This window comes from Thamnophis sirtalis, unplaced genomic scaffold, assembly GCF_051295495.1.
Source record: "Thamnophis sirtalis isolate CommonGarterSnake01/CBP01778 unplaced genomic scaffold, rThaSir2_p1.2 scaffold_2, whole genome shotgun sequence".
Classification (NCBI taxonomy): domain Eukaryota; kingdom Metazoa; phylum Chordata; class Lepidosauria; order Squamata; family Natricidae; genus Thamnophis; species Thamnophis sirtalis.
Window position 1 is genome coordinate 109,379,152 of NW_028261382.1, and position 12,602 is coordinate 109,391,753.

General features: G+C 43.2%; 1 protein-coding gene across 1 annotated transcript in view; it reads left to right on the forward strand.

The window, feature by feature from the left end:
- The window catches only part of KCNQ3 (potassium voltage-gated channel subfamily Q member 3), a 176,735-nt gene that overhangs the window by 123,062 nt on the left and 41,071 nt on the right, over positions 1-12,602 (forward strand). The window contains exon 2 of the mRNA XM_087706674.1: positions 8,882-8,972. Coding sequence (XP_087562800.1) covers positions 8,882-8,972 — 91 coding nt within the window. The remainder of the gene's footprint in view (positions 1-8,881; positions 8,973-12,602) is intronic.

The following is a 12,602-nucleotide window of genomic DNA, read 5'->3' on the forward strand; positions in this document are numbered from 1 at the left end:
TGTTGAGTACTGTTAAGCCATTACCATGGCAACTCCAGTGCACTGTACAGTAGAAGCCATTTTACGGCAGTACAGTAGAAGCCATTTTAAGGCACAACAGGCTGTATCGTAACAGAAAACATAACTCGGGGGGGGGTATTAGGGGTGACTTACCCCCATAGTATTTGTTTCCATAGAGTAAGTCATCTGTGTATCAAGTTTGGTTGAAATTGCTTGAGGTGTTCCAGAGTTACACTGGAACACACACACACACACACACACACACACACACACACACACACACACACACAGCCATTTTTATATACAAAGAAGAAGTTCTAACTCCAAGCAGGGGCTCACTTATGCATAGGCTTTTAGCAATAAATACGTTTAAATTGAACCTTTATAGGTGGACTAGGTCTTCCGCACCTGACACCAGCATTTATTTTAAGTGGTTACTAGACTCCTTGTCTCACCTGACTTCTCTTTAGTTTCCTTTAATTTTAAAAAAAGAGAGAATGAAAGAGAAGTGAGTGTGCTACAAAGCAAAATGCCAACCTTCAATATGTCAGAAGAATAATTTTGGGCTCCAACTCGAGCCGGGGTTGCACAAGAATAAATAAAAAATGAGATCCTGACCACTGTGAGGAAAGAAGAAATATTTGCTCTTAGGGATGGGCTTCAGAGAAATGGGGTACAGTGGCGAACTTTTATAGGGGGAGCTTGTCCGGGGTTGGTATTCATTTACTTTTTGCAAATATGAGCTTGTGCACCCTGGCTTCACTTGCACGAGCCCCGTCCACGAATGCACTCGGCCCTCCGCGCATGCGCTTTGGCTTGAAAATGTGCCTAAATAGGATGGCATAGAGCCAGGGGTGTGGAGTGCAGAGGTAGGTTCCTACAGGTTCAGACCGGTTCAGCTGAGTAGGTAGTAACACAGCCGGCAACGCCCCCAAACTGCCACCATCTTGTTTTTAACCTACTGCGCATACCCACCCATGGTGTGTGTGTGGGGGCCACCTGTGATTTCCACTACCGGTTCAGGTGAACTGATCCAAACCGGCCGAATACCCCTCTGCTTCCAACCCTGTTACTCTATGTTCCTTTAACATATTTGTAAAGATTTGGATGCGCTCATCAGCATAAAAATTGTGGTGTGGCCACAGGGAGGCCGTTTGTATCTTCATTTTAACCGTCCAAGCTGCATGTCCCATTAAGGGGAGCCGGCTTGATTTTATGGCTCACTTGGACAATATAATAAATAAAGCAGCCCAGCTTGTTATAATAATGCTCTCTGCTGGAAGTTTGATAAAACTGTCTGCATTAACAAATGCCAAGACAGGAGGAGGAGGAGGAGGAGGAGGAACAGTCTGAAATATTAGCCTATCATCTGAAAGAATGGGAGCATGGTTATATTCTGTTGAAAATCATTGCTGCTCAGCCCAGCTCAATGTTTCAAGAAACTAAGCAGAGCTTCTTCTTTTTTCTGGAGAATGCTGATAGCTTCTGCTAAAGTCTTCGGTTCTAGCTTCCTTTAAAATAGAATGGAATGGAATAGAACACAATACAGAATGCAATACAGAATAGAATAGAATAGAATAGCGTAGCATAGCATACAATGCAATACAGAATAAAATACAGAATAGAATACAATACAGAATAGAATACAATAGAATACCATACAGAATAGCATAGCATAGCATAGCATACAATACAATGCAGAATAGAATACAATACAGAATAGAATAGAATACAATAGAATACAATACAGAATAGAATACAGCAGAATACAATACAGAATAGAATAGAATAGAATACAGAATAGAATAGAATACAATACAATACAATACAGAATAGAATACAATAGAATACAATACAGAATAGAATACAATAGAATACAATACAGAATAGAATACAATACAGAATAGAATAGAATACAATAGAATACAATACAGAATAGAATACAGCAGAATACAATACAGAATAGAATAGAATACAACAGAATACAATAGAATACAATACAGAATAGAATACAATACAGAATAGAATAGAATACAATAGAATACAATACAGAACAGAATACAACAGAATACAATATAGAATAGAATAGAATAGAATAGAATGCAGAATGAATACAATACAGAATAGAATAGAATACAATAGAATACAATACAGAATAGAATACAGCAGAATACAATACAGAATAGAATAGAATACAACAGAATGCAATAGAATACAATACAGAATAGAATACAGCAGAATACAATGCAGAATAGAATAGAATACAATACAGAATAGAATACAATAGAATACAATACAGAATAGAATACAATAGAATACAATACAGAATAGAATACAATAGAATACAATACAGAATAGAATACAGCAGAATACAATGCAGAATAGAATACAATAGAATACAATACAGAATAGAATACAGCAGAATACAATGCAGAATAGAATAGAATACAATACAGAATAGAATACAATAGAATACAGAATAGAATACAACAGAATACAATACAGAATGGAATAGAATATAACAGAATACAAGAGAATACAATACAGAATAGAATACAACAGAATACAATACAGCATAGAATAGAAGAGCATAGCATACAATAGAATACAATACAAAATAGAATACAATACAGAATAGAATACAACAGAATACAATACAGCCTAGAATAGAATAGCATAGCATACAATAGAATACAATACAGAATACAATACATCAGAATACAATACAGAATAGAATAGAATACAACAGAATACAATAGAATACAATACAGAATACAATAAAATAGCATACAATACAATACAGAATACAGTATAGACTATACGAGTTTACACTAGACTAGAATTCTTTATTGGCCAAATGTGATTGGACACCCAAGGAATTTGCCTTTGGTGCAAATGCTCTCATTGTACATAAAAGACAAGATACATTCGTCACGAATCCTATGGCACAACCCTTAATGTTAGTCATAGGGTGCAAGTAAGCAATCAAATCATACTAGGAAACAATCAATATAAATCGTAAGGATACAAGCCACAAAGTTGCAGTCCTAAGTGGGAGGAGATGGATGATAGCAACAATGAGAAGATTAATAGTAATGCAGACTTAGTGAATAGTTTGATAGTGTTGAAGGAATTATTTGCTTAGCAGAGTGATGGCGTTTTCGAATCAGCAGCTCCTTGGACAGTTTAAGCAGAGCATTTTTTCTGGAGAATACGGAGAGCTTCTGCTAAAGTCTTCAGCTCTAGCTTCCTTTAAAATAGTGGTTTTTGTACAAATGGTTGTCCTGCTATCTGGGCTGCTGATGGATTGTTTATGGGGACACTTACTGAACACTAGAATAAAAGGCTTTTTTTTTTGGTCTAAGGGTAACAAATCCACTGTTACAATGTGCAAGGATAAATTAAGAGGAAGGAAACATTCTGGTGTTGTTTCTAGCCTAATCCTTATTGCCCTGCTTACAGAAACTGCCTCTCCGGTTAACCCTTATTGCATTGTAACAGCTAAGGTGAAGCCTGAGTGACCTTGAGTTGGCCACGCCCACCCAGTCACATGACCACCGAGCCCCGCCTACCCAGATGGTCATTAGGGCAGAGAACTGGTTGTTAAATTATTTGAATCCCACCCAGGGGTGGGTTTCTCGCCCTGTTCCACCCGGTTCGGTTGGAACGAGGCCGGGGGCGTCCTCGCGCACGTGTGTGCCATGCACGTGCATGCGCGCAGCGCACGCATGCGTACTAGCATCTGTGCGATGCGCCAGCTGCTCCTGGAGGATCGCGCAGGCACTGTATGCGTCCTGCGCATGCGTGGAAGTGCAGAATTAGTCAAAACCGGGTAAGGAGCGCGCGCGGGCGCGCACGGGTGCAGGGGGGGCGCTTCGCCGTTCCCGGAAGTTACTTACTTCCGGGTTCGGCGACCAACCGGTTCGCAGGGACCACCGCGAACCGGTTGAAACCCACCCCTGATCCCACCACTGCATACATAGATACACATACATAACACCACACATTTATACAAAACTAAGTAGAGGTTAGTTATTAAGGTTCAAGCTTTTAGCCAAGAAAAAAAGCAAAACATTTTGTAACTTAGTGCAGAGAGTGAACCTACCCACCGAAATGTAGAACTACATTGGACTAGAAATCCAGATGTTGCAAAGTTCTGTCCCACTTTAGACACGAAAGATGCTGGGTGAGTTTGGGCCAATCCTTGGCTCTGAGCCAGAAGGCGGCAAGGGCAAAACGCTTTTGAAACCGTTGCCAAAAAACTGGAGGGACTTGTCCATACCGTCAACCGCAAGTGACTCAAAAAAGGACGCACAGACACACAACCTCCTCTCAACGAATAGTTCGTTTGCTCATTGACGGGATGCGGGCTACGCAAAGCTCTGTCCGCGAGCTGAAAAAGTTCTAGCGTTCACCTAATGAAGACATTTCTGGAAATGGCACATGAATCAAACATGACCCCTTGTCTTGGCCATTAGTCAGCGAAGCAATTTCGCGAAAGCCATAAAGCAAATTTTGATGGTTGCTATCATGGTTGGGAGACAAAGTGTCACCTTGATGTTTGGAAAGGAGGCGTATAATTCAGGCTGTCTCCTTCCTTGTGTACATTTCAGGGGACAGATGACAAAAATCTCTGTCTGTGTGTGTGTGTGAGAGAGAGAGGGAGGGAGGGAGGGAGGGAGGGAGAGAGAGAGAGAGGGATGGAGGGAAGGAGAGAGGGAGAGCTGCAAGCTGTGAGTGTGGCTCTCTGAGAGATGAACTTAATTGTGATAAAATAGTTCTGGGCATCACTAGTGAAAGCACACGCCACCCCCTTTTGAGGGAACATAATTTAGGTTTACAAGCAGCAACTGAGATATGTTGTGCCACAGAACTTACTGACAAACGGATGAAAGCTTTGGAGCAGGATAAACAGATTGACAGTGTCAATGCAGCCTCCAAAAAAACAGAGCTAAGCATGAAGAGCCACCACAAGCGCCAGCACAAAATCCATCTACACAACTCTCTCTCTCTCCCCCTCCCTCTCCCTTTTCCCCTCTCCCTCCCTTTCCCTCTTCCTCTACATCTCTCCCTTTCCTTCTCCCTCCCTCTCTCTTTTCTTCTCCCTCCTTCTCCTTTTCCCCTTCTCCCTCCCTCTCTCCCTCTGTGTGTGTTTGTGTGTGTGTGTGTGAGAGAGAGAGAGAGGGAGAGAACAATTAGAATTATTTCTGAAATTCACCTTTGTTCTCTCTTAAGAGAGGGAAGTTCCAAGTTTATATAACAGTCATTGCTTTATTAAAATCTATTAATCTTTTGCCAAGGGCCAGTTCGCTTTCTCTGTATGTCATGTGGATTCCATAACAGATGGGAGGTGTTATATAGATATATGGAGGGAAAAGAAATAGAAAATAAATAATCCATAAGCCAAAGTTTAATAGACTCTGGATTTCCTCTAATAGCATGCCATTTTAGCTTATCAAACTGGTCCAAAGCAAAATTATTAGGTTCATTGTTATATATTTACTGTTCTGTCTTTAAAGAGATTTCATAATGTCTTTTGTAACTATTCCTAGAGGGAGGTCAAGGATGAAACACCTTCCTCACCCTTTTCTTTTTTGAAGAAAAACAATATAAAATTTCTCCTTTGCTCTTCTCTAAAAAAGCAGCTTCAAAAGATTATTTGAAATATTATCCGGTACAGTGGTGACTTTTAGAAAACTTTCTTTGGCTGAGACCAGACTCAGTTTAATTTCATTTGAATGTGAAATTAAACATGATAAATAAGGCTACTCTTATCACATTTAATGAAATTAAATATGATAAATAGGGGTGCTTTTATCACATTAAAAATAAATAACTTTCGGAGGTCTTGGACGAAACCCAACAGCTAATAAGCCTGTTTTGAACATGGATGTTTTCTGCCCCCCAGTGGCTAAAGTCAATTATTTCATTATTATTTTTGAAATGCATCTGTATGAAATGAGAAGAAAAAAGCATAAGGATCCTTCGGTCTTTTGGTTTTGTATTGTGTTCCTCTCTTCCATGCATGGAAACCTTAATAGTTCTTTTTAATTTATTAAATCCTGCCTGTCCTTGTCTGGCATGGTATAGGGCAGGGGTCAGCAAACTGCGGCTCTGGAGCCGCATGTGGCTCTTTCCTCCCTCTGCTGCGGCTCTGTCACCGGTCGGCGCCACAATTTTGAGAGGAGCTTCCGGGGGGGGGGGGGGAGGAGAGAAGCACAGTGCACCAGGAGAAGACTCTATGGCAAGGGGAGGGTTTTCCAGTTGTCTCCAATATTGATAGGGCTTTCGGTTATGACAGGTAGAGGAAAAAGTTTGCCGCGCTAGGAGGAGACTCTATGGTGGGGGAACTGAAATTCCGGTCAGCTCCAGAATTGAACAGGGGGCTTCCGGTTAGGACCTTTGCGGCTCCCGGTGGTTTCTTTTCTGTGGGAAACTGGTCCAAATGGCTCTTTGAGTGTTTAAGTTTGCCAACCCTTGATCTAGGGCAGAGATGGCGAATGTTTTTCTGCTCAGGTACCAAAAGGGTATACATGTGTGCGTGCCTACCCATGCTCATAATGCAATGCCCTCCCCCCCGCACATATGCGCATAAGCCCCCTGTGCTCACACACCCCTACGTGCATGTGCACCGGCCTTACTGAAGCTTCTGGACTTCCGGTAGGCCCGTTGGGCTGTTTTTCACCATCCACAGGCTCCGGAGGCTTTCCTGAAGCCTGGGGAGGGCAAAAATGATTTCCCCTACTCTCCGGAAGGCTGAAAAATCAGCTGGCCAGTGCGTGCATAGACACTGGAGCTGGCATAGGGCAACACCTCACATGCCCTCAGATAGGGCTCCATGTGCCACCTGTGGCACACGTGCCATAGGTTCGCCATCACGGGTATGGAGTCTCCTGCTTGAGCAGGGGGCTGGACTAGAAGACCTCCAAGGTCCCTTCCAATAGCAATAGCAATAGCAGTTAGACTTATATACCGCTTCATAGGGCTTTCAGCCCTCTCTAAGCGGTTTACAGAGTCAGCATATCGCCCCCACAGTCTGGGTCCTCATTTCACCCACCTTGGAAGGATGGAAGGCTGAGTCAACCTTGAGCCGGTGAGTTTTGAACAGCCGAACTGCAGAACTGCAGTCAGCTCAAGTAGCCTGCAGTGCTGCATTTAACCATTGTGCCACTTCGGCTCTATTCTATTCACTAACTACAAGTGGCCCTCAGCTTACGACCACAATTGGGATTGGAAAATTCATCATTACCTGGCATGATTGTTAAGCAAGGCATCCTAAGAGTCCATGTTATTTTATGATCTCTTTTGCTGTGGTGGTTAAGCAAGACACGATTGTGATTTGCAACCTTCCCCGCCAGTTCCCCCTTTGACTCTGCTCATTAGAGAGTGGCAAACGATGATCACATGACCCCCCAGGAGGCTGCAGCCATCAGAAATGTGCACCAGTTGCCGAGTGTACAATCGTGTGATTGTAGAGATGCTACGAGGATCATAAAGGCAATAAATCACATTTTCCAACACTATACCCTGTTTCCATGAAAATAAGACCCAACTGGAAAATAAGCCCTAGCATGATTTTTCAGGATGTCCTTAATATAAGCCCTACCCCAAAATAAACCCCAGTATCAGTATTTCCCTGAAAGTAAGACATCACCTGAAGTGTTAACACCACTTTATAAGGCCTTGGTAAGGCCACACTTGGTATACGGCATTCAGTTTTGGTTGCCACGATGTAGAAAAGATGTGGAGACTCTAGAAAGAGTGCAGAGAACAGCAACAAAGATAATTAGGGGACTGGAGGCTAAAACATATGAAGAACAGTTGCAGGAACTAGATATGTCTAGTTTAATGAAAAGAAGGACTAGGGGCAGTGTTCCAATATCTCAGGGGTTGCCACAAAGGGAGAAAAGCTATTCTCCAAAGCACATGAGGGCAGGACAAGAAGCAATGGGTGGAAACTAATCAAGGAGAGAAGCAACCTAGAACTAAGGATAAATTTCCAGACATTTGGAACAATTAATCAGTGGAACAACTTGCCTCCAGAAGTTGTGAATTCTCCAACACTGGAGATTTTTAAGAAGAGATTGGACAACCATTTGTCTGAAGTGGTGTAGGTGTTCCTGCCTAAGCAGGGGGTTGGACTAGAAGACCTCCAAGGTCCCTTCCAACTCTGCTATTCTATTCTATTCTACTTGAAAAGAGGCCCTAGTGCATCTTTTGGCGTAAAAATTAATACAAGACCTGGTCCTATTTTCAGGAAAACATGGCTGTAACTTCAAACAGTCATTAAACGAATGGTTGTAAAATTAGGACTATGCATACAGATAGTCCTTGACTTACAACAAGTTCAGTTAGTGACCGTTTGAAGTTACAACACCACTGGAAAAAGTGTCTTACAACCATTTTTCACACCACCATTGCAGCATCTTCAGGGCCACATGACCAAAATTCAGATGCTTGGCAATTGATTCATATTTATGACGATTGCAGTGCCCTGGAGGGCGAGGATGTCACATGATTCCCTTTTGCGACCTTTTGACAAGCAAAGTCAACGGGGAAGCCAAGATTCATTTAACAGCCGGGTTACTAACCTAACAACTGCAGTGATTCACTTAACAACTGTGACCAAAGAAGTCGTAAAATAGGTCAACATATTTTAAACAACTGTCTCACTTAGCAACAGAAATTTCGGGCTCAATTGTAGTCGTAAGTCGAGGACTACCTGTATTTTCTGGGACGTTGTCAGATCTTTGGATTAACAACAAGCTTGCCGTCAGGATAAAAGCACTCCCTTTCTCTCCCCCTTCTGCACCTTTTAGAGAATTGCTGATGGAAAGAACGCCTGACGATATTTCGTTTCCCCTCTTCTCTCTTCCTCCAGATTTCTGATTGTGCTGGGATGCCTGATTTTAGCAGTGCTGACCACTTTCGGAGAATACGAAAAAGCGTCTGGATATTGGCTGTTGCTTTTGGTAAGCATCGGTGGGCTCATTGCAGAGTTATTGTTGATACTCTCTGTTAGAGTTTGTAGCAGCAATCCCATCCAGAACCAGCACACACAGGTAACTGATTCGGCAGGAATTCAATCACTTCTCTTTATATATAATATAACATGTGAAATAAATAAACAATACCAAAAGCTGGTTCTTCCAACGTGGGAGAGAGTATAAGCAAACACAGGCAGAGGAGAGAACAGTTTCAGTTTCATTTCAGAGCTCAGCATAGATTTCAGCTTTTAGTACAGAACAGTTGAGCTAAGCCACGCCCAGGCTCCTTGCTGTCTCCTTGTTGCTCACACAGCAAATACTGTTTCAGTTTCCAAGCAGCCCTCATTGGCTGACCTGTTGCCATGTCTACCCAAACAGTCCCCATTGGCTGACCTGTTACCATGTCTATCCAAACAGTCCCCATTGGCTGACCTGTGACTATGTCTATCCAAACAGTCCCCATTGGCTGACCTGTTGCCATGTCTATCCACACAGACCCCATTGGCTGACCTGTAACCATGTCTATCCAAACAGTTCCCATTGGCTGACCTGTTACCATGTCTATCCAAACAGTCCCCATTGGCTGACCTATTGCCATGTCTATCCAAACAGTCCCCATTGGCTGATCTGTTGCCATGTCTATCCAACAGTCCCCATTGGCTGACCTGTTACCATGTCTATCCAAACAGTCCCCATTGGTTGACCTGTTACCATGTCTATCCAAACAGTCCCCATTGGCTGACCTGTTGCCATGTCTATCCAACAGTCCCCATTGGCTGACCTGTTGCCATGTCTATCCAAACAGTCCCCATTGGCTGACCTGTTGCTATGTCTATTCCAGTCTATGAACATTCATACTCTGACATACTTGTTCTGCCAAGGCAACTTGGACAGGGTTCCTTCCCTTAAATGAGTTTAATTAGTTTTAATTTGTCCAATGTATTTGTCCAATTTATATGGCCACTCATCTCTCCCAAAGTGGCTCAGAGTGGGATGCAATGAAGCCAGGTCTGTAGAGATTCTCAGTCATCAGGTCATGATTGACCGAAAGGTCGTTTTTCAGGAGGCAACTGGATTTTCTTGTTTTTTCTTTGAAGACATTTCAATTCTCATCCAAGAAGCTACTTCATCCCTGACACAATAGTGGGGGAATGGAAGGATTTATATTATTTAGAATAAACAAGGAAGTCCAGAAGCACTTGGGCAACCGGGAGCACGGTGACCCTGAAGACACAGATAAACCTCCAAGTGCTTCAACGATCCTCTAAAAGGATGCAAATGACCAGCTGTCTGCAAGGAATACAAATCCTTCTGATGAAAGAAATGTCCTTCTGGGTTCAGCTCCAAGTGGAGAAAAAGACACTGGAGACATGAAGGCTGCTTGGAAAGATGGTTTTAATGGTGGCCAGGACCACATGGCTTGAGTCCTGAACAGAAAAGGTGATCACATGCTTCAATGTTGGTGGAGAAAAAGAGAAGGAAGGGCTGAGATGCTGAGTCCCTGGTTTTATGCCCTCTCTTGAGCTTGTATTCTGATTGGTTGTCGGACTCCCATAGGGCCATGCAGGGGCAACTCTCTAGGCTGCGTTTTGAATCCAGGTTTGGTTGAGTTCTCAGATGCCATGTGGTGAATTGGGTAAAGGGCCAATACTAGCATGCCTTGATTCCATCCCCCTGGAGCTGAAGGGGAGAACTCTTTATTATGTAAAGGGACTGGCTTGGACATCTTGACAAAGTGGGTGGGGCAGGAAGCTGCAGGGAGCTACTCTGTCTTTTAAAAACATGTTTCTTCCCTTTCACATCCAGGGAAATATTCCGCCTCTTCAATATTTCCTAGGATATTTCATTTTTTCTGGGAGAGGGATGGGTTTTAACTTCCTACGCTTCCATTCCCCACTATCCTGTCAGAGCTGAAGAAGCTTCTTGGATGAGAAGCAAGACATCTTCAAACAAAAGCAAGGAAGTCCAGTTGCCTCTTGGGCAAGCAAAAAATAAAAAGTAAAAAAGCACTTGTGGATCAACCATAACCTGGATGACTGAGAATCTCTACAGACTTCTACCTAAGGGGCTGCCACAAAGAAGAGGGAGTCGAGCTATTCTCCAAAGCACACGAAGGCCAGACAAGGAACAATGGATGGAAACTAATCAAGGAGAGAAGCAATCTAGAACTAAGGAGTGATTTCCTGACAGAACAATTAATCAGTGGAAGTACTTGCCTCCAGAGGTTGTGAGGGGTCCGACACTAGAGGTTTTTAAGAAGAGATTGGACAACCATTTGTCTGAAATAATATAGGGTTTCCTGCCTGAGCAGGAGGTTAGGCTAGAAGATCTCCAAGGTCCCTTCCAACCAGGCATGGGTTCTTGCCAGTTCTAACCTCTTCTATAGAAGAGGTTCCATAAATCTACAGTGCCGTTTAGAACTGGTTCCAGCTCCCTCCCCCTGCCCATCCACACATCATCAAGATGAAGAGCGAGAGGAGGAATTCTGGGAGTTGAAGTCCACAAGTCTTAAAGCTGTCAAGTTTGAACACCCCTGGGTTTTTTTCCCTAAAGGATTAGGGGTGCCAGGGTCTTGTAATTGACAGCTTTAAGACTTGCACACTTCAATGCCAGAGTTCCTGAGCCAACATGACTGGAGGAGGAATTCTGGGACTTGAAGTCCACAAGTCTTAAAGCTGTCAAGTTTGAACACCCCTGGGGTTTTTTTTCTAAAAGGTTAGGGGTACAAGGGTCTTGTAACTTGACAGCTTTAAGACTTGCATGCTTCAAATGCCAGAGTTTCTGAGCCAACATTTTGGTTGTTAAGCAAGAGCGTTATTAAGTGAGTTTCACCACCTTTTACAAGTTGGCCATGCCCACCCAGTCACATGGCTGGCAAGCCACTCCCACCTGGTCACATGGCGGGCAAGCCACTCTCACAAAGCAGGCCACACCTTCAGATTAGGTTCTAAATTTTTTTTGAAACCCACCACTGCTTCCAACTCTGTAATTCTGTTAAAGCTCAAAGCCACTCAGTCTTGCTAGGGTTTAATTGAAGATTTTATAATCTAGTCTAGGTTGCTCAGTGGATAAGACACTGAGCTTGCCGATCAGAAAAGGTCGGCAGTTTGGCGGTTCGAATCCCTAGCTCCGCGTAACAGAGTGAGCTCCCGTTACATGTCCCAGCTTCTGCCAACCTAGCAATTCGAAAGCACGTAAAAAATGCAAGTAGAAAAATAGGAACCATTTTTGGTGGGAAGGGAACAGCGTTCCGTGCGCCTTTCGCATTTAGTCCTGCCGGCCACATGACCACGGAGACATCTTCGGACAGTGCTGGCTCTTAGGCTTTGAAACGGAGATGAGCATCACTCCCCAGAGTCGGGAACGACTAGCACATATGTTCGAGGGGAAACTTTACCTTTGGTAAAGAGCTGCTCTAAATGGCTGGCTAGATGATAGAACAATACAAGTGTTTCTGCTTCAAGAGTGCATTGATTAAGCCCTCTTTTAATGGATCGTTCTTACTCAAGACTTTCCAAGATTGTATTGAGTGCTCTAGATCAGGGGTCTCAGCTTGCTGGCTGAGGAATTCTGGGAGTTGAAGTCCACAAGTCTTAAAGTTGCCAAGGTTGGAGA